The 27,838-nt window shown below is 43.3% G+C and overlaps 2 protein-coding genes across 2 annotated transcripts; both read left to right on the top strand.

Annotated features, from left to right (window-relative positions):
- The first annotated feature begins 1,901 nt into the window (after nucleotides 1-1,901).
- On the top strand, nucleotides 1,902-11,411 carry LOC145394790 (cuticle protein AM1199-like). Its single transcript, XM_080268575.1, has 3 exons — nucleotides 1,902-1,910; nucleotides 4,407-4,627; nucleotides 11,219-11,411. The coding sequence occupies exons 1-3, from the start codon at nucleotides 1,902-1,904 to the stop codon at nucleotides 11,409-11,411; spliced, it is 423 nt and encodes a 140-aa protein (XP_080124701.1).
- Nucleotides 11,412-23,834: 12,423 nt separating this feature from the next.
- On the top strand, nucleotides 23,835-27,158 carry LOC145394654 (cuticle protein AM1199-like). The gene is made up of 4 exons (XM_080268432.1): nucleotides 23,835-23,843; nucleotides 25,121-25,374; nucleotides 26,052-26,177; nucleotides 27,071-27,158. The coding sequence occupies exons 1-4, from the start codon at nucleotides 23,835-23,837 to the stop codon at nucleotides 27,156-27,158; spliced, it is 477 nt and encodes a 158-aa protein (XP_080124558.1).
- The last annotated feature ends 680 nt before the right edge of the window (nucleotides 27,159-27,838 follow it).

Here is a 27,838-nt window from a genome sequence, read left to right as displayed (position 1 = left end):
TCTATCTATCCACTGTATCTATCTATCTGTCTATCTATCTATGCATATCTATCTATCTACTGTATCTATCTGTCTATCTACATCTTAATTCGTCTATTGATTCATTTCCCACTGTCGAATTTTTATGCTTTTTGATAAGAGCCGCACTGATCTATTTTTACAAAGTTTGAGAGGCGTAAGATTTTTAAAGTCTGGGATCAGAAAGATTTAGAATAAGATGTAGAAAGTTTAAGAAAAAGTAAGATTTAGAAAGTTTGAGAAAAAGTAAGATTTAGAAAGTTTGAGAAAAAGTAAGATTTAGAAAGTTTGAGGAAAGTAAGATTTTGAAGATGAGAAAAAGTAAGATTTTAAAAGTCTGAGAAAAAGTAGGATTTAGAAAGTCTGAGAAAAAAAGTAAGATTTAGAAAGTTTGATAAAAGTAGGATTTAGAAAGTTTGCGAAATGTAAGAACTGCTTCGTAACCGCACAATCTATTAGCTAAAAATAAGTTAATGATGCTGATTATGACGATGACGATATATATTTTTTAAACGTAAGATGAAGAGAAGAAGGAAAAACAAATTAAAGACAGAAAAAAAGAAATCCTTTTGGCAGACTACAGGCGTCCTTCATTCATTAAAAAAAAAAAAAAAAAAAAACAGTTGGACATGGATTGCCGTGTGCTGGTTTTTTTTTTTTTTTTTTTTTTAAGTAAAGCAACGTTATACTCTTTTCACCGTAACTTGATTCAGTTTTTCGTCCTTTTGCGGATAATTGCACGCAGCTCGATGATAAAATAAGCCAGTACTACGGCTCTATATCCTCCCCATCGCCAATCTTCGTGACTAGCATCATGTTCTAGTGCTGAGCCATCACTGCAACTGAGCCTTCAAGTTGGAGAGAAGTTTGTTTTAGGTCAAGTTGAAGTAAAATGGGTTTAGTTGATCCGGGTATACAAATAAAGACCCAGAAATGATCCCGTTAGTGAAGATGTACCAGATGACAGCCTCAGTGCCACAGCCTTCCCATTTCTCAAGCAAAAACAAGAGTTCGATAAGTGGCCGAGACTTCCGCGTTGGCCACTGCTGCGAGAGGCCACGTCAACTTCCAGGATCCCACGGGCATTCCCACACGCCCACATCCCCCACACCAGCACCTCCCCCACACGCCCATATCCCCCACACGAGCGTCTCCCCCACTCATTCTTTACCCTAATATTCCCCTACACCTCCCACACTTATCCCCCAACACCCATCTCCCTGATCCTTCCACTGCTATACCTCCTCATTCGACTAACACCTCTCACACCCACGCCTCCCACACTCACCCCGCCCACTATCACCCTCCCTCACCCACTAACATCTACACCAATCCCTCCCACACACACACATTCCACCCATTATCATTATTACCCCCCCACCCAATCCCACCACCCATATCCATCCTACCATTTCCCTGCCACTATTGCCCCCCTCCCATTTACATCTCCCACTAATACCCCTCCCCTTTACTCCCACTAGCACCTCCCTCCCAGCCCCTCCCTCTCACTCCCACGCCCTAACACCTCCCACATAGCTCCTTCCACTGGCACACTTCCCCTCCCACACCCACACCTCCAACTAGCACCTCCTACCCAGCCCCTCCCTCTCGCACCTCCCCTCCACTCACACGACCCCTGGCATATCCGGTGCGACCCCCCGACCTAAGTAGGAGGGAACGGACAGAGTGAGAGAGAGAAAGAGAAGCGCACACACACACACACACACACACACACACACACACACACACGCACAAAAAAAAAGTGAGATGAGCCGACCTCGAGTTGGGTATATAAGCTGGTGAGAGAGACTCGTGGGACACCATCATCTTCACTCCCTCGTGCCTCTCACACCTTCCCCACCACCGCCTCCTCCACCGCCGCCATGCAGCTTGTGAGTAGTTCAGCATCTGTAAAACTCAGCACTTCTCCTGTGCATCAACACTACACCACTATCACAATCCGAGCAGCCAACGACTCTGCCACAGTAACCTCTGACACTATCAACTCTGCCACCACCATTACCATAGAGAATGATTAACAGCCGCACAACGTAGCCCGTCCACTCCATATGTGTCAACACTGTCACTACCAGAGCAACGAGTGACTCTGCTACAGTAACCTATACCACTGTCAACCCATCAGCTCTGCCACCATTACCACCACTTCCACCACCAGAGTACGATTTGCCACCATTGCCACCACCCAAGAGGCGACCAATTCTGCCACAGTAATCTCTGCCACCATCACAGAAAACTACCGACATTGCCAGTACTACCATTACTATCACCACAGCTCCGGACAACTCTGCTTCACTTTCCCCTGCCACCATCACAGACATCGGCATCACTATCACCGATAAAACCACTATAAGTTCTGACACCATTGCCAACACCACTACACATACCAGCACACGCACCACTAATACTTCCTTCACCGCAACGATCACCTCTGCTATATTTATTACCACAAGTACACATTAGCAGAGCACCAACCATCTACATCATTTACCATCTGTCACCGCCAACTCCATCACCATCACCATCACCACTACCACAGTCTGAACACCATCCTTCTGTACCACCACGAACACTTCAACCACCATTCCTACGGCACAACCACACTCATCGCTCCTACCACAAAATTGGCTACCACTCTCACCCCTACCACCTCACCATCACCTCGTCGTGCCCAGGATTAATTGGAGTTTTCACCGCTGCTTATGTGAACGATGGAAATTTTTTGACAATACCGCAATGGATTAAAACCTTTGGAAGCCCCAGTATATACATGAAGCCTCTGGAGTTCATTTTCGCGTCGCTATCAGTTAACAATATCCGTATCAAGACGTCTTTTCACTCTCGCTACCACCGTACAGTTTATTCATCTCGGGAAGGACTTTTCGTGCTAAAGGATGAAAGCAAAATCTTCCGTAATCCATTTGGTATCTTGACACCTTTTCTATTATATTCTCACTACCACCAGACGATTTTCCTCAACTTAAGAAAGGTAATCTCTCGTGCTGAAAGGATTAACATGGATTTTGGTTTAGGTTTCCAATGACTGCCTCGAGATCTGGCTGGGTGCTTCTTCTCTGATGGGGCAGCTTGAATCTCTGTCCCACACCCGACGACTGAGCCAGGATGATAATATTCAACCAAGAGCATAATATTCCCCGTGCACTCTAACCTCGAAAAAGCTGGATTCTTTTATTCCATCCAAATACGCCTCACAGCATATAAAGTTATCCGAAGTTGCATAGTCTAAGTCCTACCACTCTATCCTTTCGCTGCCTTACACGATCTTGGGTATTTTGGGCTATTAAAGCTAAAACAGGGCCACTGTATTTAACTGCGAGAACTTTTAGCTGTCCGTATGTTAAACGAGACAATTTCCAACCCCTTGACTAATAGTGTTTCCCTCAGCTGGACAAAATCATCGTGTGACAACCCTCATAAAATCACTTAATGCATCCACAGAGGAGTAAAAGATAAAAAAAAAAAAAAAGCCTCTCTGAAATTTATTTTACCTTATATACTGGGAAGTAAAAAGAAATCTAGCTTTATATCTTATCGTTAAAATCTAGCTTTATCTCTTTAATCATTTCGCCTTCTTTGTTGACACCAGATTTATATTATTGTAAAGTAATGTGGGTTTGGAAAAAGGCTGCAAATTCGTCTTCCCAATTCCTTAGTCTCCAGTCCTTTCACTCCATTCTCTGGGTTCACTTAAAGGTCGAGAAAAAGATAACTGTTTTATGTTCATTTACCTTTTCTGTTCATCTCTCTCTCTCTCTCTCTCTCTCTCTCTCCATGCATGCCCTATCGTTACCTTGATGCCGTTTTTCCTTCCTGTTCAGCCATATAATCTTCCACCTTACTCTGCCCTCCGTCCCTCTCTCTCTCTCTCTCTCTCTCTCTCTCTCTCTCCCTCTGCTCATCCGTTAGTGTGCATAATACCCTATACCTAAAATCTATCTATCTATCTATCTATCTATCCATCCATCCATCTATTTATATTTCTCTCCATCCATTTATCTACACCTTTCCTCTCTCTCCCCCTTTCTTTCTTTCTTTATAAGCTCCCGCCCCATCTCCTCCCTCTTTCTCTTTCTCTCTCTATCTACCCTCCAAAATTCATCTATCTACCCCCACATTCATCTATCTATATACCCCCCAAAATTCATCTATCTATCAACCCCCCAAAATTCACCAATCTATCAACCCACCCAAATACATCTATCTATCAACCCCCCAAAATTCACCTATCCATCTGTCCCCTAAAATTTATCTATCTATCTACCCCCCAAAATTTATCTATCTATCCATCCTCCAAAATTCATCTATCAACCCCCCAAATTCATCTATCTATCTACCTTTTCCCCCGCCAGCTCCTTCTCACCTGCCTCGCCGCAGTCGCCGCAGCTGCCCCTCAGTTCACCACCCCGGCGTATCGGCCCGACTACCGACCGATCGCCATCTTGAGGGACGAGCGCGAGAACTACGGCGACGGCAACTTCCGCTACGAGTTCGAGACCGAGAATGGCATCCTCGTGAACGCTGTGGGCACCCCAGGGTCGCAGGGGCAGAGCAACATCGCTGGCTTCTTCAGGTGGGTTGGCTTGGGTTTAGTTAAGGTGGGTTGGGTTGGTTGGGTTGGGCTGAAATGGGTTTGGTTTGGTTTGGGCTGGGTTGGGTTAGGCTGGGTTGAACTGAGCTGAGGTGGGTTGGGTTGGGTTAGGCTGGGTTGGACTGAGCTGAGGTGGGTTGGGTTAGGTTGAGGTGGGTTTGGGTTGGGTTGGGTTGGGTTAGTTCAGGTGGGTTGGGCTGGCTTAGCTTAATTTATAAACAAAACAGATGAACCTTAGTACCAGGGAGGTAAAAGCAGTCATTGCAAGACTAAAAGAGGAAGGTATTTACTATGCTAAAGGGGTTTTTAAATAAAGCCTTCATCAACACACTCAAACACTATCGATCTCTGTTATACACTATCTATCTGTCTATCTATCTATCTGTCTATCTATCTACCTATTGCCAGATGCCTGAATTCCTGCCCTCTTCTATAAATCTCTCCTCTCTCCAGCTTACATCCCCCTCCTTCATATACCTCTCCACCCTATCCCTACATCTCATCCTCGGTCTCCCCTTCCTTCCTCCCCCTCCACCTCGACAACGCACAATACAGCACCACATCAGTACAATAAAACACCCGGAACAACTCAACACACTGAAGACAATGCAATATCAGTCATCATCATCCACATAAAACAAACACAAATGCATAGTAATTCCGACACACGCACACACACACACACACACACACACACACACACACACACACACACACACACACACACACACACACACACACAACACTGACTTTAATAATTCATCTAATCCTTCATAGTATATCCAGACACAAATTTGAAGCTGCAAGAAAAAATATTGATGTTAATTCTCTCAGCATACGCATTTCACTAATCCATATATACATTTTCTTTTCCTGTCTTCTTTCTTTCATTTTTAGTTCATAGCTATCTGATGTTATATTCACCACGCCTTACAAGCCAGCTCTCTCTCGTCCTACGTGGAAAAAAAATAGAATACATGTAGTTTCTCTCGTTGGGTATAAATTTCGTCAGCCTCTCGTCCCACACACACACAAAGGGGGCACAGTTTATCAGATGACACACTTAGGATATATCACAGTTAGCCCTACGAACAGGTTTCAAGCCCTGTTGATTTCTTTTAAGTCTCTCCTTTCGACTCAGCAGACCAATTTAAAAATAGAGACGAAAGACTAAGAAAACTGTCAGGAAGCTAACTGATTATACGTGCTTAATTTTTTCATCTATGTAATTGACTTTCTTGTTCCTTTTGCTCTATAATTGCTCTATAAATTCCTTCCGTCTTGAACAGGAGAATCTAAAAATACACCAAAGGAAAGCGAGACACAAATAAGAATGAGACCCGCTGTCCGCCCTTCGAACAAATTTTGCAGACTGACCTTTTTTTTTCACGTGGCCCCCTTTCCCTCCATCTTGAGAGGAGAAATCTAAAAAAAAAAAAAAGAAAAAGAAAAAGAATGAGTGAGACATTAAAAGGTCCACTCCCGCCCCTCTCAAGAAATCTTACGCCCTTCTCTCTCACACCTTTCTCTTCCTGGACACCCAGTTTGGTAATTCTTTTATCTTTGTGACTTCCTTTTTTTTTGGGATCCTACCTCGTCCCGTCCTTAGGTGGGAGTTAAGATTGTGATGTTGATGATCCTGCCTCACTCCATCCTTTAGGTGGGATTGTTTAGATGATGATGATGTGATGATTATGATGATGAATGATATTACCTCACTTCATCTTTTTGAGCTGGTTTGAGGTTAGGCAGAAATGATGATGATGATGATGATGATGATATTACCTCACCTCATCTCTCAAGCCAGGTGTGAATTAAGGTCGAGATAATGATGAATGATGATGATAATTTCTTTCCCCGCTTTTCTCCCCATCTCGACCGGGAAAAAAGTAAAAAAAACAAAAACAAAAGACAGATTTGGAAAGTGAGAGTAGGTGAAAGGCACCCACCCCAGTGCCCTAAGACCCCCAAAATGCAGTGGAAGGAGAGAAAAGTGGAAAGAGGAACAGGGAAGCTGGGAAATAAAGAGGAGGAAGAGGAGGAAGGGGGGGATGCAACAAGGAAGTGGAGAGAAGGAAGAAGAGGATGAGCTGAAAAAAGATGAGAGGATAAAAAGAGAGAGGAGAGCAAGGAAGGGAAACGGAAGGGGAGAGAAGGAAGAAGAGGACGATGGGAAAGAAGAGAAGACAGAGTAGAGAGAGGGAAAAGAGAGGTGGATAGGGAAGGGTGTGACAGGATGTGAGAAGAGAAGATGAAGAGAGGATAGAAAGGATGGAAACAGGAAGGGGAAGGAGGAATAGGAGAGGGAAGTGGAGGAGAGGAAGGGGAGTACAAAGGAGCACAAACAGCAAAAGACTTATTGGTCCTTTTGAGGCTGTTTGCTGTTGCGTAAATTATAACCAACGTAATTATTTTATGGAATAGAGATGTAGCAAGAGAAGGTAAGGAAGAGGATGAAACACGAAGAAGAGACTGGGGGAAGAGGAAGAAGAGTACGGCAGGTGGAGGAGGAGGAGGAGGAGGGAGGGAGAGGTAGAGAAAGAGGGGAAGAAGAGGTAGAGTAAGAGGGAGGAAGAGGTAGAGGATGAGACTGCATCGAGAGTAAAGATAAATGTAGTTTCTTCACACGACTAGATATCTGGTTTCTCTCATAGGTTAACCGAGTCTGTCTTCACCTCCGACCTGACCTAGGGAGAGAGAGAGAGAGAGAGAGAGAGAGAGAGAGAGAGAGAGAGAGAGAGAGAGAGAGAGAGAGAGAGAGCTGTACTGATCATGTCTGTTCTCTCTCTCTCTCTCTCTCTCCCCTAGTTCATGTTACTTTGGTCAACAACTCTCCTGCATTCAAGGTCATGTCACTCTCCATCTATTTCCCAGGTCATGTCACTGCAGGTCACATTTTTCACGGAGCCTGGAGTTCACGTCACTCTCCCATCTCGTAGGTCATGTCACACTCGAAGGTCATGTCACTCTCGAAGGTCATGTCACGCGATGGTCATGTCATTCTCGATGGTCATGTCACTCTCGAAGGTCATATCACACGACGGTCATGTCATACTCGAAGGTCATGTCACTTTCGAAGGTCATGTCACTTTCGAAGGTCATGTCACTCTCGAAGGTCGTGTCTCCTATCTCAAAAGTCATGTCACGCTCGAAATCCATGTCACTCTCGAAGGTCATGCCACTATCTCATCTCCAAGAGCATGTCAATTGAGGTCATATTGCTCCCCTAGCCAAAAGTCCCCATCCTTCTCCCAGGTCACGTCACAGCAGGTCAAATCACTTCTCCTCTCATTCACAAGACCTATTATTCCCCCATCCAAGAGGTCATGTCACAGGTCACGTCAGTTCTTAACCCCGGGTCACGCTGATGCAATGACTTCCTCTGAATGGGATGAGGAGAGAGAAACAGCTTTGTCACTCCCATTCACATTCCACATACATTCACCTAAGAGCCCAATTCAGTAATACCCATCTATCTACTTGGATGTATCTATCTACCTACTTATCTATCTATCTATCTATCTATCTATCTATCTATGTGGAGGAAGAGACACCTTGATCACTTATCCACACCACTTGCATTCATCAAACAGCCCGAGTCAATAAAACCCATCTACTTGCTTATAACACTCTATCTATTTATCTATCTATTGTCTAACTCCGCATCCTGTGAGGCTGTGGTTTCGAGGGAAGGGCCACACGAACTACCTTCCACGTGTAATAAACAGTTCTGCCAACATTAACTCCCCGAAAAACAAAAGAAAACATAATCCTAATCCTGCCTTTAGATATAACGCAGTCTAATTTCCTACCAATAATAATCTGTATACTGTAGTTCCCTGACTAAGAATAGTTCCAATAATTAAGCAAAAAAAGAAAGATCTCAGTCCCCCTGTCAAAATAAAAGCGGCATATTCTCCTTCCTGTACCTCAGTTTCCAGACAATTACCCCTAAAAAAAAAAAAAAAAAAAAAAAAAAAAAAGATAATGTCTCCATCAGCCTTTTTTATCGTTTTTTCCCACCTATTAAATATACGGTTTCCTGATCATAATAACCCAGGTCCCGAAGAGGGCAAAGAAAAAAATTAATCTTCCCATCATAGTTTTTCTCTTCTTAAGCCCCTCCCAGTGAAAGGGGGACAAGTTGTGACTCACGGGACGTTGAGTCGTGGGCAGGACAGAATGTGTGTGTGTTGTGCTATCAGGTTTATCGTCACTCAGTCCACAATGGTGACAGGGAGGGGAGTCGAGTTCCCTTTGTAGTGAGAGAAAGTGTGCTGTAACTTTATTCCCGGGTTCAAAGGGGCGTGAAATTTAGCGCTGATTATGGTGTAACAGGAAATGGTTCATTATCTGAGATGTTCGCAAAAGAATAAGAAAAAGTAAGGAAAATATACAAAGGAACCTCTTCAAGAACACGACCCCCCTCCCCCAAGTCCTTCGTTGCCATGATGTATGTTTCGGTGGTTCATCAGAGTCGATTCAGCCACGAACAACGACTGTTTCTTCAACATACAAATCACCGTGCAACTCTGAGAATGATTCGTCTACATTCTGGGGTTTCGAACTAACGAAGCAAGATTCGAACACAACTTTTCATTTGATGAGTCGTTCAACAAGATCTCTGCATTTCTGTGGAATCAGACAAACAAAAGCGCGATTCAAACACAACTTATATTTGCTGAATAGTTTTGCAAAGCCTTTTTATAGTTTCTGCAGATTCGAACATAGAGAAGCAAGATTCGAATCCATCTGATCACTAATGAGTTGTTTATCAAAGCCTTTATATTTCTGTGGTTCCGACTAAGCAAAGGCGAGACTCGAACCTATTTGATTATTGCTGAGTCGTTTAGCAATATCTCTAAAGGTTAAGACACATTTTCGATACAGCGTAAAGGAGTAGTTATCCCTATGTGAACACTGACACATGTTCTGTTTTTACTTCTTTTATCCGCTTCTCCTCACCTCCCACACACGCTTTCATCCCACCTTCCTCATCCCTTACCCACAAACATTCCTCAGTTTCCCCCACCCTCTCACCTGCCGTCTTCCTGTCCCCTCTTGCTCCTTTCCCACACGCCACCCTGCCTGCTCCCTTCCTCTTCCCTTCACACACACACACACACACACACACACACACACACACACACACACACACACACACACACACACACACACACACAGAACCTACTTTCCTTTCACCCTATCTTCATTTCCCCAACATACCCTCCTTATCTTCCCTCTCTTTCTCTTACTTACTCGTCACGCACATATATTTCTCAGCTTCTTTTTCCCTCATAGTATCCTCTCGCCCTTCCCCCCTTCTCCTAACCACACCTCATCCTCAACTTTCCCCTCTCTCTCACACCTGCTTGTACTCCTTCCTCCCCACCCATCTCCTCTCAGACACATTCCTCCCCATCTACCTTTCCCCTCATCATATCTTTCCCAACATGCTTTCCTCTCGTCCCCTCCTCATTCTTCTCAGTCCTTCGTCGACTTCCCTTCCTCTCTCTCCGTGATACCTGCCCATTCTTCCTCCTTCCTTCTCACTGTTCCTCCAACAACACCCTTCCTTCCTACTTTCCTTTTGCCTCACGCGTCATCCTCAACTTCCTTTTCCCATTTCCTCCTCCCACCCTTCTCCAACTCTTCCTCCATTCTTCCTCACACCTGCCGTCCTCCTTTCTTTCCACCTTGCCCTGTCTAGCACACATCTTCAGCTTCCTCTCCACACACACACACACACACACACACACACACACACACACACTTCTTTCTCTCCTCACCCTATCTTTAACTCTCTCTCTCTCTCTCTCTCACACACACACACACACACACACACACACACACACACACACACACACACACACACACACACACCTGCCGTCCCTCTTCCTTCTCACCTGGCCCTACCACGCCCTAATACCAGTTCCTCACATTCACTCTCTCGCTCTATCTTGACCTGGCGTTTTTGTCGGGGTCTCTCTCTCTCTCTCTCTCTCTCTCTCTCTTAATTTTCTTAGATGTATTGTTAAAGTTTTATTGAGTATTCCCAACAACTTTTCTTTTATCTGCTTTTTTTTTTTTCATTCAATAATCTTCCTTCCCAAGTTTTCCATGTTTTAATAAAGTTATCGGTAATTTTCAAAAGGTTTTCTACGTTTTGCCTCTCCGTTAGCTCATCAACTATCCCTTCCAAGCTTATTTATTTATATTTTTCTAGTAGTCTTCTTCGTTTTCTTTTCACTTACTCATCGCCCATTCTCTGTGAAGTGTGAGAGTCTATGTGTTTAAAAATTTAGTTATCAGTAATTTCCAAATGGTTTTCTTTTTCGTTCTCATTACTGTTTAACCCAGTTTATTATTGATTTTCTTTTGCAAGATCTTAATAGGACCTGCCAAGATTTCGAGGCGGTACAAAAAATCACAACTGGCACACACACACACACACACACACACACACACACACACACACACACACACACACACACACACTTCCCCCACAAACACACCTCCCCTATCCTATAACCTCACACTGACCACATCCCTTCCCGCTTCTCCACCCCACAGCTTCCCCCTGGACGACGGCACCATCGCTGAGGTCCGCTATGTGGCTGACGAGTTCGGATATCGCCCCGAGTCCCCCCTGATCCCCACCCCCCACCCACTCCCCGCCCACGCCATTGAGCAGATCCGATTCGCCGAGGAGCAGAGAGCAGCTGGCGTGCAGTGGGATCAGTATGGCTTCAGAATCAATAAGTGAACGTGACCCGGAATTTCCAGCTAACTCCAAACTTTGTACAGATTTCTTGGCGAGAGCACGCAGCACGAGGCATCAACGATATCATTATGTAGTGTGTAGCAAGATTATATATGTATAATTGTATATCCGTGTTTGTGACGATTTGCATGGCTTTCTCTTCTGTGCCACAAACCCCACACACCATAATAGAAGCTCACAAGACACTACAGCATCCAAGCTCATCTCACCACCAGGGGCGAAAGGAGCTCCACCCACACACCATTACAAAAGCTCACCTCACACTGCATCTCATGGGTATCCAAGCATCCTCTCAACCACAAGGGATGAAAGAGAGCTCACTTGCACTTTACGCATCCCCACGACGCAGAAAACACACTGAAGAATGAAAGTGGAAAGACATTAGCGTTGATCGTTCCATGTTTCCACGGTGTTAATTGAAGCAACAGACGCCCCTACACACACAGCACAATGACTCGTAGCTCTTAACACGATAACACAGGTTTGCAACACTTCCGCCACGCCCTCCTAGTCGCTTGTTGATCAAACGACTCGAGGTAGCGACACGGCCCCCAAAACAGGTCTCTTATGTTCAAAAGGAAAAAAAATAAAAGACGACAACAGCAACTCCTCCGCTTGCACACACACACACACACACACACACACACACACACACACACACACAGAAAGGGATACACAGCTAACCCACATGCTCATTTCCTGTTCGCGGGATGGTAAAGGGGACACTACACCTCCACTCCTCCCCCTCCTCTCTCTCTCTCTTGATCCAAACACCACACAAGGCCACACCACCCATCCCCACCAACACACAACAAAGGAGCATCATTCACAGGGTATATTTATTACATTGATCAGCAGCCGCAATAAAGTCTTCCTGATGTACGGATGCATTGTTTCCTTACAGCCCAAAACTGCCGTGTCAAGGATGTCTAGCGGTATTGTGTCATGTTCGCTAAATTGTACCGTATAATCCAACTTACTTACGGTGCGCTGAATAAGTGTACCGTACGCTAATTACACACAGTTTATCAGAGTCAAGAGCTCTAAATTGTCTCTAAGCTCTGTCAAAGTCTACTATTTCATTCCCTAAGCAAACTAGTATTATTCTGACTTGTATTTTTGGGGGTTGCAGAGTCGATTCATTTGTCTATAATCCCCCTAAAATATACAGGGATTTTGGACAGCAACTTCACAATCGTCTCCAAATGTTCCTTCACACAACTAAGTATTTCTTTACACCTTGCTAGGAAAATCAGTGATAAGGAGGTTTGAATCTCGTCTTATTAATTTGAAGTCTTAAATGTGTAAAGGAATTATTGAATGTTGATAAATAGAAAGGAAACATTGAAGGTCAAGTACCTGCACACACACACACACACACACACACACACACACACACACACACACACACACACACACACAGGCAAATGCACAGACACAACCCTGCACAGACAAACACACACAAACAAACAGGCTCAATCACACACAGTCACATATACAAACACACATACACACACAAAAGCGCACATACACTCTCACCCAAAGCACACACACACACACACACACACACACACACACACACACACACACACACACACACACACACACACGACCAGCTTCCAATTTGCTAACACTGGTCATCGGGGGAGGCCATAATGAATTTCGACCAAGCAAAAAGTATGAGAGATAATTACAGGTAAAAATTTGCATTTTTTCTGACCTCGGCGCCGTGATGATGATGATGATGATGATGATGATGATGATGATGATTGTGATGAAAGTGGTGGTTGTGTTGATGATGATGATGATGACGATGATGATAAGTGGTGGTTGTGATGATGATGATGATGATGATAGTGGTGGTTGTGATGATGATGATGATGATGATGGTGATGATGATAGTGGTGGTTGTGATGATGATGATGATGATGATGATGATGATGATGATGACGATGGTGATAATAGTGGTGGTTGTTGATGATGATGATGATGATGATGATGATGATGATGATGATGACGATGATGATAACAGTGGTGGTTGTGATGATGATGATGATGATGATGACGATGGTGATGATAGTGGTGGTTGTGATGATGATGATGATGATGATGATGATGGTCGTGATGATGATAAAGGTGATTTTTTTTTTCCTTGGCGTCGTCTGCTCTTAGTTGTTACCTACCATGGTCTAACACCTTGTGTATCTGTCTCTCTGTCTGTCTGTCTGTCTATCTCTCCAGCCATCTATCTATCTGTCTGTTCATCTATCTGCCAATCCAACCAACTATCTATCTATCTGTCGCTGCATCTATCTGCGAACCAAACCAACAATATCGGTATACCTGTCTGTCAGTCTGTCGATCATTCTGTTTGTTCGTCCATTTATCTGTCTGTCTATCTATCTGCCTATCTGTCTGTCTGTCTGTCTGTCTCTGTCTTTGTCTGTCTGACTATCTGTCTCTCCCATCCTGACAATCTCTCCATCTATTTTCCCTTCTAACATGCACTCTACCACCCTAACTACATAATCTCCATCAGGTTCCCATCTCAACACTCACACACGCGACCTCACGACACCCTACCCTCCTTCGCTCTCACGGGGAAACGTATGTGGCCTTCGATGTGGAGGGAAACGGTACCCATTGCTCGGGTAAAAGGAAAATTGTGGGAATATGGCGTGGGGAGGATGTGGAAGGGGTGTGGGAAGGTGAGACGGCAGGGAGAAGGGAGATGGAGGGCTGAAAGGAGGGAGGGAGTGAGAATGAGAGTGGAGAGAGGGAGAGGGAGGGAGAGAGAGAGAGAGAGAGAGAGAGAGAGAGAGAGAGAGAGAGAGAGAGAGAGAGAGAGAGAGAGAGAGAGTTAGCATATGAAAGAATGGTACAACAGATAAAACTGAAAGATAACTGGATGGATAAGAAGAAAAAGGAAGAGAGACTGATGTGGAGTGTAAAAATTCATAGTGAGAAGGTCGGGAGTTAAGGACTGAAGCTGGGAGAAAAGAAAATAAAGATCGAAGAAAAGAAGGAATGATAACCATTGATAGGTGAGAGGGAAGGAGGCGATTGAAGAAGAAAGCGAGAAGGTGGGGATCGAAAGAGTGAACCTCGATGAACAACGAAATGAAACGAAAATCAAGAAGAGGAAGAGAGGTAATAGAAAGGAAGAAGAAGTGGAAAAAGGGAGAGGGAAGAGGGAGTGAGGGAACAGAGGATGAATGGATAAGCTGAAAGATGTATTTGGGAGAATGAATGAAGATTGAGAGGACCCGTAGTGAAAGGTAAATTATTCTGGGAAGTTGACATGAGAGAGCAGTGAGGAGGCGATGGGAGGAAGTAGAAGGGATGGGAAGGAACAGGAAGAAGACGAAGTAGGAAGGGAAGAGGAGAGAGAGAGAGAGACGATGGAGGGAAAATGGAGGGAGGGAAATATCGGAAAGCGGGAAGAGGTGAGGTTAAGGACGAGGATGAGAGGTTGCGGGAGAAATGCGGAGAGTCTTCCCACAAATATGGTGATGTAATTTTTCCTATTTTTTCCTTTTCTTTTTTTTCTTACTTTCTTGCCTGCTTGCTTGCTTTCTTTTTTCTTTCTTTTTCTTTCTTGCCTGCTTGCTTTCTTTCTTTTTTCTTTCTTTTTCTTTCTTGCCTGCTTGCTTGCTTTCTTTTTTCTTTCTTTTTCTTTCTTGCCTGCTTGCTTGCTTTCTTTTTTCTTTCTTTTTCTTTCTTGCCTGCTTTCTTGCTTTCTTTCTTTTTCTTTCGTATTTTCTTTGAGCACTGGAGAGGACCCTAGTAATGAAGGGGTTAATGAAGGCTATCTATCTGTTTGTTTATCTATTCATCTATCTATCTATCTATCCATCTGTGTATGTATGTACGTACGTATATATGTATGTATGATTCCATTTATCTATCCATCTATTATGAATGAAAGAAAGGAAGAGAAAGAAAGAAAGAAAGGAAGGAAGGAAGAGAATGAAGAAAGAAAGGAAGAAAGAAAGAGAGGAAGAGAAAGGAAGACAGGAAGGAAAGAAAGGAAAAGAATGAAGGAAAAAAAGGAAGAAAGAATGAAGGAAAAAAAGGAAAAAAGATAGAAAGAAAAAAAGGAAGAGAAAGAAAGAAAGGAAGAGAATGAAGAAAGAAGGGAAAAAAGAAAGACAGGAAGAGAGGAAGAAAGAAAGAAAAGAAGAGAACGAAGGAAAAAAAGGAAGAAAGATAGAAAGAAAAAAAGGAAGAGAAAGATAGAAAGAAAAAAAGGAAGAGAAAGAAAGAAAGGAAGAGAGTGAAAGAAGAAAAGGAAGAGAAAAAAAGAAAGGATGAAAGAAAGAGAAAAAAGAAAGAAAAAAGGAGAAAGAAAGAAAGAAAAAATCCCAGCACTGAAATATTAATCCCTTCTTTTGCGACATTTATATATTAACCGTAAGACAAATATATTAATCTTCCAGGAATTATTTTAGCGGATGGATCTAAGAAAATGAAATGTTTGGGAAATGGAATAAAGTTCTGGAAAAGGAAGAGTGGGAGAAAGACAAAATAAATCTGGAAAGAGAAAATGGAAAGGAAGATACAGGAAGGAAAGGAGAGGGAAAGTGAACACGTGGTGGCCATGAGGAACAGGTGAGAGAGAGAGAGAGAGAGAGAGAGAGAGAGAGAGAGAGAGAGAGAGAGAGAGAGAGAGAGAGAGAGAGAGAGAGAGAGAGAGAGAGAGAGAGAGAGAGAGAGAGAGAGAGAGAATGTTGGGTTTTGAGAGGGAGAACTGCAGTAAAAGAAGGAAAGTCGATTCAGTATTACGTTGAGGGACGACAGATGGTGAGAATGTGGAAGGAGTGTTTGTGGAATATTACTTCTATTACTACTACTACTTATAATAATAATAATAATAATAATAATGATAATAATAATAATAATAGGAGGAGGAGGAGGAGGAGGAGGAGGAGGAGGAGGAGGACATGATGAAGAAGAAGAAGAAGAGGAAGAAGAGGAAGAAGAACAAGAACAACAACAACATCAACAACAACAACAATAAATACTACTACTACTACTACTATGATTACCATTACTATCACCACCACCACTAGCACCACTCCCAACTCCACCCTCACCACCACTTGTATTGTTACTACTACAACTTCTACTATTACTACTACTATTGCTATTACCACTACAACCACTGCTACGACTACTACTACTACCACTACCACCACCACCACCACCGTTACTACTAGTACTGCTACAACCACCACAACTACCACCACCACTACTAGGAGAATTAAAAGGAAAAATAAGCAAAAAATCATAAATAAGTAAGGAAGAAGGGCGAGGAATCCGTGAACCCACTTCTCATCAATTCAGGGCTTCCTTGGGTTATTTCCCGCCCCCTAGGTCATGAGGTCACACACACACACACACACACACACACACACACACACACACACACACACACACACACACACACACACAGCACACACAAAAACACTTAAGCAGAAACGTAAAACACACACACACACACACACACACACACACACACACAGCACAGCACAGCACACACACACACACACACACACAAACACAAATGTAAAACACACACACACACACACACACACACACACACACACACACACACACACACAGCACAGCACAGCACAGCACAACACAGCACACACAAACACTTAAGCAGAAACGTAAAACACACACACACACACACACACACACACACACACACACACACACACACACACACACACACACACACACACATTCATCCAAGCACTCCCTCTTTCATAGCCATTCCTTTTTCACTCCACAGACATTATCTCAATTTCACACTTCTCTCTCACTCATCCACACACTCAGTCGCTTACTCTCATCCCATCTTTAGTAGGGAAGAAAAAAATCGACCCTTTCTGTAGAAGTCATCCTTAAAGTGAACTGTCAATCGATCTATATATCTATCTATCAGTCCGTATTTACTGTATATATCTGTCTATTCATATATCTATCCATCCGTCCATCCATCTATCAGTTAATCAATTGGTCTATCTATCTCAATCTATCTATCCATCTTTTTATTAACACATATATATATTATCAAGGGACTTATTTTTACAGCATTCTAGGTGGAAACGCTATTTTCTTGTGTATTTTCTTTGTTCGTAAATATTCGTCTGAATGTAGAGGGCTTTTCAGATACCTTCAGACATAAAACGGTGAAATATACACTGCATTATTCTATTCCTGTGTTTTTCATCACACCTTATAACCTGTACGAAAATTAAATGAAAAAAGAAAATAATAGATGATTTGGGAGCATCGGTGTCGTTATAGCATACGCAGACTAAGAACATCATATCCGAAAATCATTAGAGAGTGACTGACGTACAGCTTTGATTCTAGAGATGCTCCTGTATCCAAAACACACACACACACACACACACACACACACACACACACACACACACACACACACACACACACACACACACAAGAACACTCACCAAGCCAGGAGCTGTCATGGGGGCGTGAGTGAAGTCGTAGCTCCACACTTCCTCGCCGGGGTGGGCCTCTCGTGGGACGTGTTGTGTTTATATGCTCCTTGACTGCCTCCTCGATGTAAAGCGTATGAACAACAGAGATGGGTAAAATTCTCGACTCCCTTATTTGCTTAGAGGTTCTCCGGTTATCCTTTCACCTATACAAACATCTATTTTTCTATGACACACACACACGATTAATTCCAGTGCTTCACGGCTTTATAATTAGCTCTTACCATCACAATCATATTTTTTTTCATACACACAAAGCCAGTTCTGCAGCTTCACAAATGACTAGGATAAACTTGGCGTATTACTCATTTTTAATCACATAGCCAGACCAGGTAAATAATGCACAACAATTTTAGCATTGCAAAACCGCACGCCATCTTCGTTTAGTTAAAGCCTGCAGTACGATAGCAAACACACAAACTTCACTTCACACTAATTCTCTTTTTAACATTTCACAAACTGCCAGCAGGACATAGATACACATTATTTATTATAGCTATCAACTGTCCAGAGAGAATCCAGTAATTTCACCTATTTCACCACGTCAAAGGCATAAAAACAGTGATGCTTACATGGTGGATAGATTTTACATTTAGGCACATTGTTCGTTCCATAATTCACACTTCGACACACCACGCACTGCCAGTCTGATCACATTTCAATCTCAGGGATACACCGCGCACTTCCTGACCTTTATCTCTGCTACTAACACTCACTTTAGCATCGTATAATCTTGAATAGTTCCGAGGGAGACGCAAAAAATCCAGAGTACTTCCCGTGTGATCTGTGGCCGCGAGAAACTGAGATGGCGTCCGGACACATCTCCCTCAGGACGGTCGCTGATTGGCTCTGGGGATGACGTCAGACCTTGTCCCTTTTTTCATTAGCCGCCGAACTGTTGCCTTTGTTTACAGTCCACTACCAGCCATCACTGCTTTTTAAACTACACGGGCATATTTCACCGTGCAACTGGATTTTACAGGCGGTGAGGCTTCTCGAATAGCATCCAAAGCCTTTTGGTTCTACCACACTTGCCCGAAATCCACACGATTCGAACACACAAAAAATGACGCACACAAGATTCGAACTCTGTGAAGCAGCACTGACCCTGCGCTTCGTTTCCTCGTATCTATTACATGCTTCGACCAGGTGTATACGGAAATGATTATCTTACCTTGAATTTTGATGCAATTATCGTAATCCAGAGGCCAATACTCGACATACTGAATATATATAAGGGAATCAAACTCTTTTCAGGTTGGCCATGAGGAGAGGATGGGGACAAATTTGGAGAGGATGGAGAATTGGAGGCTGACTAGAGGAGTGTGTGTGAATGATGTGGAGGGGGAGAGCGGGAGGGGGAGACCGAGGATGAGATGGAGGGATGGGATGGGATGGGGAGATGCATGAGAGTGAGAGCTGGAGGGAAGGCACTAAATGACAGAGGACAAGGTGACACGGAGGCGATTTGTTTGTGCCCACTCCTTACAGGATCAAAGCGCCTACCTAGAGATAGATAGATAAATAGATGGATAGAAAGTTAGATAGATAGACAGATGAACGGGGAAAGAGAGGAAAGGCGTAAAATAAATTAAAGAGAAAAAGACGACATGAACACGTAAAAAGAAAAATGGTAAAGGTGAAAGGAAACAGGTTGGAAGAAATTAGGGAAATGGGTGACTAAAGCATAAATAAATAAACTTGGCGACCTTCTCATCCCTTTTTCGTATTTCTTCCCATTCTTTATATTTGTCGTCACTTTCTTTATGTCTCTCAGATTAACACAATGACTTATGACCAAATGCTTGAAAAGAGAGAGAGAGAGAGAGAGAGAGAGAGAGAGAGAGAGAGAGAGAGAGAGAGAGAGAGAGAGAGAGAGAGAGAGACTAAATCCATCACCCAATCATTTTCTCACATTTAAAGCAAGTCTGAAAATAAACCAACAAAGTATGTAAAAATGAATATATACATTAATAAACCACTAAAGGAGATGGTAAATAGGTGAATAAATACACAAATAAAGGCTGGCTAATAACGGGAAGGTCCTGAATAATTGTGATAAAAAAATTTCCTTCTCATCATCTTCGATCATCCTAATTGTGGTGATTTAATACTTCTCGCCAAGTAACTTTTTTTTCCTGTACCCCCCCCCCCTGGTGAAAGTGGGCAGGCGGGTACGTGGGAGGTCAGTGTCACAGATTGATAGATAGGCTGATAGATAGATAGATGGACGATGGGTGGATGGAGAGTGGGAGCAGATAGGTAGATTGACAGACAGCCAGTAAGACGAATAGTTAGATTTATAGGTACAGAGAGAGATAGATAGATAGATAGATAGATAGATAGATAGATAGATAGAGAGAGAGAGAGAGAGAGAGAGAGAGAGAGAGAGAGAGAGAGAGTTTGCATCTTCACATCACCAAGTTAGGCATGATTCTTGTAATGGTGCGAAGAAATCCAACTCCATCACCAAGATGAACATGATTCGTATATAACTGCATCTAAGAATCACACCATTTCACTAAGGTCCTCTTGATTCTTGTGCTGGCATGTAAGAATCAAGCCATTTTGACGGCTGGTGATGATTCTTTTAATGCCATAAATAACTCCCACTTTTGATTCCAAGTTTTCATTTCCGTTTGTTATTGTTTTTTAGAATCTGGCGAATTTTTCCTGGGATAATCAGATTCCTTGGTATGTGTAACTCCCTTCCCCCTGTGTGTGTGTGTGTGTGTGTGTGTGTGTGTGTGTGTGTGTGTGTGCTTATTCTGAGTAAAAAAAATATTAAGAACGTCTCGCACTCAAGGTCCCCACCACCAAAAAAAAAAAAAAAAAAAAAAAAAAAACTCTCTGAATCTTCCTACCATCTATCCCTTAACGCCATTCTATTAGTATTCATTCTCTGATAGGTCTTTCATTTCTCTTGTTCTCAGCACCTCAAAATGATCTACTTAAACGACGGGTGGCTTGTGTGGTGAAGAGAAAAGCAAGTCTCCAGTCAAACATTATCATTTCCTTTCATTCCACCGTGTATCATTTCCACAGTCGTTGGAGAGGGGAGCCTTCATGTGGTGGCACTGATATAACCATGCGGCTCCACTGCCCGGATAACCATAAATCCATCAGTTCCCTCCCTGGTCCCCGAAAGGAAGACGGTTGACTGCAGGAGGAGGGCAACCACAGTCTGTAGTCCACCATCTGCTACTACTACTACTGCTACTACTACTACTACTACTATTACTACTACTACTACTGCTACTATTACTACTACTACCATCATCACCACCACCACCACCACCACAACCACCAATACTACCACCAACACCACCACCACCACCACCACCACCACCACCACTACTACTACTACCACTACTACCAAAACAACTTTCATCTAACTTAAGTCCTGTCGTAGTGAAAGGGTGAAAGGGAGGCTGAGGACAGAACATAAAGAAGTGAGCGTAAAAGATGAACTAATAAGGACACAGCAAGAGAATTTTCTGTCGTAAAAGTATCTGGGTTTTATTGCGAATTATCCTCTTTACTACAAGAATTATTTTTTATTAATTTATTTATCTTTTAAGTTGGGTATCATTAGAGTTTATTTTAGAAGAATCCACTCGCCTCTCTCTTTCTCTGTCTGTCTGTTTGTATGTATGTCTCTCTGTCTCTGTCTCTGTCTGTCTCTGTCTCTCTCCCTCTCTCTCTCTCTCTCTCTCTCTCTCTCTCTCTCTCTCTCTCCATCCAGGTCAAAAATTTTACAAGAAAGGTTAGATCAAGTACCAGGGAATAAACAACAAAAAAAAGGAAAAAAAGGAGTATTTGCTTTTTTTTTTTTTTTTTTATTTCTGTCTGTTGGCGATGGAGAGATTTTTTCATTAACACTTGCAATATTATTTTTTTCCTGGTCTTGCCCTGAATAGTCTAGCTGTGAATTATCTGTCTATCTATCTATCTATCTATTTATCTGTCGTCAGTAACCTTAATTCCGTAAGGGGTGCCACAGACAAATCGCCTTCATGTCCCCCTGACCCCTGCCATTCCACTGCCCTCCTCCTAACTCACGCCTCTCTCTCTCTCATATACCGATCCGTGCTCTCATCAAGGCCCGTATTCTCGTCGGTTCCCTAGCACCATTTCCTAAGCGATTTATTTTCCTTATTACACCTTACTGTCTTGCGTGTTACATAAATCCCTCCACTGTCGCCATACTCTGAATAAATAACGTACAAAAGGGTACTACCCAGCCGTATCCAGAAATAAATAGCTAAGGAAGTGGTGTTAGAGAGCTTCCTGACATAAATCCATAGCGCTGGGTTGCATGCTGAAACTCTAAATCGCAAAGGAGGGGAGCTGAGGGACGTTTGTATACCCGGGCAGTGGAGCCAACCTGTATCAATGCCACCACGTGAAGGCGCAAGGCAGAGATATCCAAGCATACTCCCAAACACACTTCATACATTCTGTCACTAACCCCGATGACCCACTGACCCCACACAAGGTCAGAAGTCAGCTAATCACTTTCCCACACATCTGCACTGCACTCAACCTGACCACTCTTTCAGGGACCTCAACTTGGCTGGGATTTTCGTCCTCTTTCAGCTTATTTCCGTCAGCTCAAGGGGTGTGAGTAGGGGGAAGGGCAGTGTTAATGGCAGGAGACAGGGTGACATGGAGGCGATTTGTTTGTGGCCCCCCTTACAGGATTAAGGAGTCTGGCTATAGATAGATAGATAGAACAAGCCTTCATCTTTTCAATAATAATTTGCTCCAGTATCCAAAGTTAGTAGAGATTTGTCTTTTTTTTTTTTTTTTTTTTTTTTTCCCGCTCGGTGTCAGAATGAGAATGTTACGAGTCCATCCATAGAACTTTTTGATCACTAGACTCCTTTTACCTTAACTTGGCCCTGATTTTCGTCCTTTTCATCTTATTTCACGCAGCTCAGTGGCAGAAGAAGACAGTGCCAGGGCTCTACATTTTCCTTCCCATAGCACTTCTTTGTGACTAGCAACATATTCTAGTGTTAATCTGTTTAGGCCAAGTTAAAGTATACAGCATTTTAACTATTACCCTTTCAGTCACATGGCGTTTTATATTTTTGTTCCAGTTACCTTCAGGCGATTATTTTGAGTTTGGGAGTGAAATTAGATAATAAATGGGTTAATGGAGACAATTTCTATCCCCAATACTGCGAAATTCCAAAGCTTATTTAAATCATCTAGCACCAACAAGAATAATATATATATATATAAAAAATAAGGCGTTGGAGTTTAGACGATAATCTATTGTTAAGGTTCAGTACTCAATGTGGAGAGAGGGACAATTTTAGATCAGGTTAATATGAAGAGAGAACAGGATCTTGTACTCAGCATGCATGATGGAGAGAGGGATAATTTTAGGTCAAGTTAATGTGAACAGAGCATGATGACTTGTTCCACATAAGGGCAGGGGCTGTTGGGAGAGGGAGGGAGAAAGGGGAGATGTAGGAAAGGGGAGGGAGGGAGGAAGATGGAGAGGAGAGATTTTGAATAAGAGGAGATAATTAATCAGGGGGGGAAGAAAATGGGAAGGAAGGGACCTTGAGGAGGGGGAGATGTGAAAAATGGGGAAGGGAGGAAGGAAGGGAAATAATGAAGGGGGATCTTGAGCAGGGGGAGATATGGGAGAGAGGGATGGAGGAAGATGGGGAAGGGGGATCTTGAAGAGGGAGGGGAAGAGGGGAGGATGGAGAAGAGGAGCTGGGGATCCTGAAGCGCTAAATAAGAAAAACCAGCCGGCTAAGTAGGACAGGGGAGAGGGGAACGCCTGTGTATATAAGCCTCTCTCTTCTGTCTCAGTCGCCAGTGGCATCCAGTCTTGAAACACACCAACATGAAGCTCGTGAGTAGACAGCAGGATACCCTCAACCATTTCACCTCGATGCCTTTTCATGCATTATTGCTTCTTTTTAGACGAATCTCAGTTAAAAGAGGGGAAAAAAAAAAGGGAGACAGAACGAAAATCTGGAAGTCTACGAGAAGGTTGCAAAGCTGAACAAACGAAGAATCCATTGCGACAAGTGGAAATTTAGGGTGGGAGAGAGAGAGAGAGAGAGAGAGAGAGAGAGAGAGAGAGAGAGAGAGAGGTTTGAGCTTGACTTCTCTATTTCCTCTAGCTTTTCGGGTTACATAGAGCTGAGACTCGCTGGAGATGGGTCCTGCGTAGCCGTAAACGTTAGAGTGAAAAAAAGAATTCATGCTCTATCTCGACTCTCTCTCCCATCCACCATTTCCAAAAGAGAGCTGAAATCAAAACTCCTTCATTTCGACATGGAAGCTCCTAAGACTGGATATCATAGGCAGAGGGACATGTAGAGATTAAAGAGGACAGTTACAGAACTAAGAGCATCGGTAAACTTTAGGATTTGAAAGCAGGGCAGAAAAGGTGAGAGAGTACGTTGTTAGGCGGGTGCTGAGCGCTCTTCGTAATCGGGGAGAAAAACTAATAGTCAGATCAAAGAAAAAAGTACAGGGAGAGAGAGAGAGAGAGAGAGAGAGAGAGAGAGAGAGAGAGAGAGAGAGAGAGAGAGAGAGAGAGAGAGAGAGAGGGGGCAGTAACAGGAAGGAAGTAATGAATCGAAAACTACTTTGACTCCAACCTGTATGGAAGCGCTGCGTAGGATTTTCTTTTTAGTCATTAAGGGTTAAATTTAGGTTTCATTTTCTCCTTTCCTAAGTTAAATATAAACGTCTGGAAGCTGCAAGAATAAGCCATTAAAACACAGTATCTGATTCTATTGGGTTAATTCTATTGCTACTTCTGTAACAATAATAATGATAATGAGAAAGAGAGAGAGAGAGAGAGAGAGAGAGAGAGAGAGAGAGAGAGAGAGAGAGAGAGAGAGAGAGAGAGAGAGAGAGAGAGAGAGAGAGAGAGAGAAACAGTCGTGAGCAAAAATTTGTCGCCAATTCTCCTCCGGTATTGCATCTTGCCTTCCCTATTAAATATCAATTCCCTCTAAACGACAAAGAGGATCCATTCTTCTCGTACTATTTGCTTACGTGTTCCTTAATGCAATCACGTAAAATTAATTCCTATAACACCTTCCCTCGTTTCAGCCGTCAAAGAAATGATGAAAAAAAACTAAAAATCTCAGTCTCCTCTCTCTTCCCCACCAGGTCATCCTCTCCTGCCTGGCTCTGGTCACCGTCGTACGAGGTCAGAGCTTCAGCCGCCGACCTGCCAGACCGTTCCGCACCGAGACCGCGAGACCCCTGCAGACCGGCCCGCAAATCGGCATCATCAGGGACCAGAGAGAGATGCACAGTGACGGCAGGTTCAGTTACAGCTTCGAGACCGAGAATGGCATCGTGGTGGAGGCGGAGGGGACGCCGGGGGTGGAGGGACAGAGCAACATAAGGGGGTCGTACAGGTGGGTATTACGGGGTCGTACAGGTGGGTATCAAGGGGTCGTACAGGTGGGTATTACATTAGGGGGTCATACAGGTAGGTATTACATTAGGGGGTCATACAGGTGGGTATTACATTAGGGGGTCGTACAGGTGGGTATTAGAGGGTCGTACAGGTGGGTATTAGAGGGTCATACAGGTGGGTATCAAGGGGTCGTACAGGTGGGTATTACTTTAGGGGGTCGTACAGGTGGGTATTACTTTAGGGGGTCGTACAGGTGGGTATTACTTTAGGGGGTCGTACAGGTGGGTATTACTTTAGGGGGTCGTACAGGTGGGTATTACATTAGGGGGTCGTACAGGTGGGTATTACATTAGGGGGTCGTACAGATGGGTAGTACATTAGGGGGTCGTACAGGTGGGTATTAAGAGGTCGTACAGGTGGGTATTACATTAGGGGTCGTACAAGTGGGTAGTACACTAGGGGGTCGTACAGGTGGGTATTACTATTATTGGGTATTACTATTATTACTACTACTATTATTACAACTGTTACCACTACCACCAGCACCACCACCACAAGTACTATTACTACCACCACCACCACCACCACCACTACATTCCCACTACAACTATAACCACAACAACAACGTCAATTTATAAGTTCCCCTAATCACCCCACACCCCCACACCCCCACAGCTTTCCCCTCCCAGACGGCACCATCGCTGAGTTCACCTACGTAGCGGATGAGAATGGGTACCGCGTCGATTCCCCACTCATCCCCACGCCACACCCACTCCCCATCCACGCCATTGGACAGATTAAGTAACGTGGCCATTTTTGTCTTCATAGTTATGGACAGATCAAGTAACTTAGTCATTTATTTCCCCTACAGATCAAGTAACGTAGCCATTGGACAGATTAGGTAACGTAGCCATTAGGACAGGCCAAGTAACGTATTATTTTTTTTTTATGGACAGATCAAGTAAAGTAGTAATTGTTATTTTTTTCGATATGGACAGATCAAGTAACGTATTAATTTTTTATGGACAGATTAAGTAACGTATTATTATTATTATTATCTTTTGTTATGGACAGATCAAGTAACGTGATAATTTTTTTTGCTATTTCTAGACGATTCTCTTAAATTCAGTACTGATTTTTTGAACTAAAGGCGTTTGACATATCTTTTAATATTTTCTTTATTGTTGAGGCTCTCTCCTAAGAATTAAGGCTCACTTCCTTGACGCCTTCAGTCCGAAGACTCTCTGTTCCTCCTGTCTTATCCCTGTGCTGGAGAGGGACGCCTTCATGTGGTGGCACTGATATAACCCGGTCGCTCAAGTACCTGGTTATAAAAGAATCCCTCAACTTCATCACTATCCCCCAAAAGGAGGATGGTGGACCAGAGGAGAACTTAGGATTGCTTTTCACTAGGTTCACATCTCACATGAACCCAGGGCTACAACAACAGCTGCTACTACTACTACTACATCCTTACTACCCAATGGCGATTTTATTCACCTTGGGGAAGAAAATGGAATGATTTAGGTCATATTTAATCTCTTTAATCCAGTCACTTCAAAGCTTAAATAACCTGAAGACAGCAAGAACAAACTGAGAAATGCGTCGTCGGATTCAAGGGGATGGAGCAGGAGTTACCTGTTCTATAGATTAATTAAGGTAAATATTAAGACGCTCTCCGATCACCCTGACAGAAAAGCCGAGGAGGAGAGAGCCAGGGGAGGATTTCCTGACCGTGTGGATTTACGAAGCAACACCCGACCGCGATTCTTCAGACGGTGATTCTACTCTCCACTGATTCACTCTTCCTCCGAAATGACGATTCTTCTCTCCTTGCGACTCTCCCCTCCTTCCAAATGATGATTCTGCTCTCCACTGAATTACTCTCTCTCAGATGAATATTCTCTCTTTGCAAGCTCTCTCCTTCCCAGACTATTATTCTACTTTCCTTTCAACGTCCCTTCCTCTTCAGGACCATGATTCCTCTTTTCTTTCTCTTACTCTAGCAATTATCTCCTCTTCATGCGTTTTCGGTTTCCTCTTCCTTCACACACACACACACACACACACACACACACACACACACACACACACACACACACACACACACACACACACACACACACACACACACACACACACACACACAAAACTGCTTCTAGTCAACGCATCACAAGAGCTTCCCTTTCCTAAATAGAATCATCTGTTATTAGCAAAAGTAAACAACAGTGGAGTCATCATGAGGAAAAAAAGCCTCTTTGCTGTAGTACTTTTCTTTTTCTTTTTTGTGGATGAGTGAAATCGTTCGACGGTGGGCGAAATAAAGCATAAAACACCATAAATAAAACAGTAAAGACCATAGTCCCCCTTTGTTTCACTCTCCTTCGCTCACCTGACGCCCTTAACCCATTCCAGGCCAGGTATGCTTTATTCTTCCTTCAGCTTTTTCTGGCCATTTCCTG

This window comes from Coenobita brevimanus, chromosome 28 (assembly GCF_032717465.1).
Source record: "Coenobita brevimanus isolate Jiangsu-jjx chromosome 28, ASM3271746v2, whole genome shotgun sequence".
NCBI lineage: Eukaryota > Metazoa > Arthropoda > Malacostraca > Decapoda > Coenobitidae > Coenobita > Coenobita brevimanus.
Note: the sequence above shows the minus strand (reverse complement) of the source record. Positions and strands in the feature narration are given on the sequence as shown.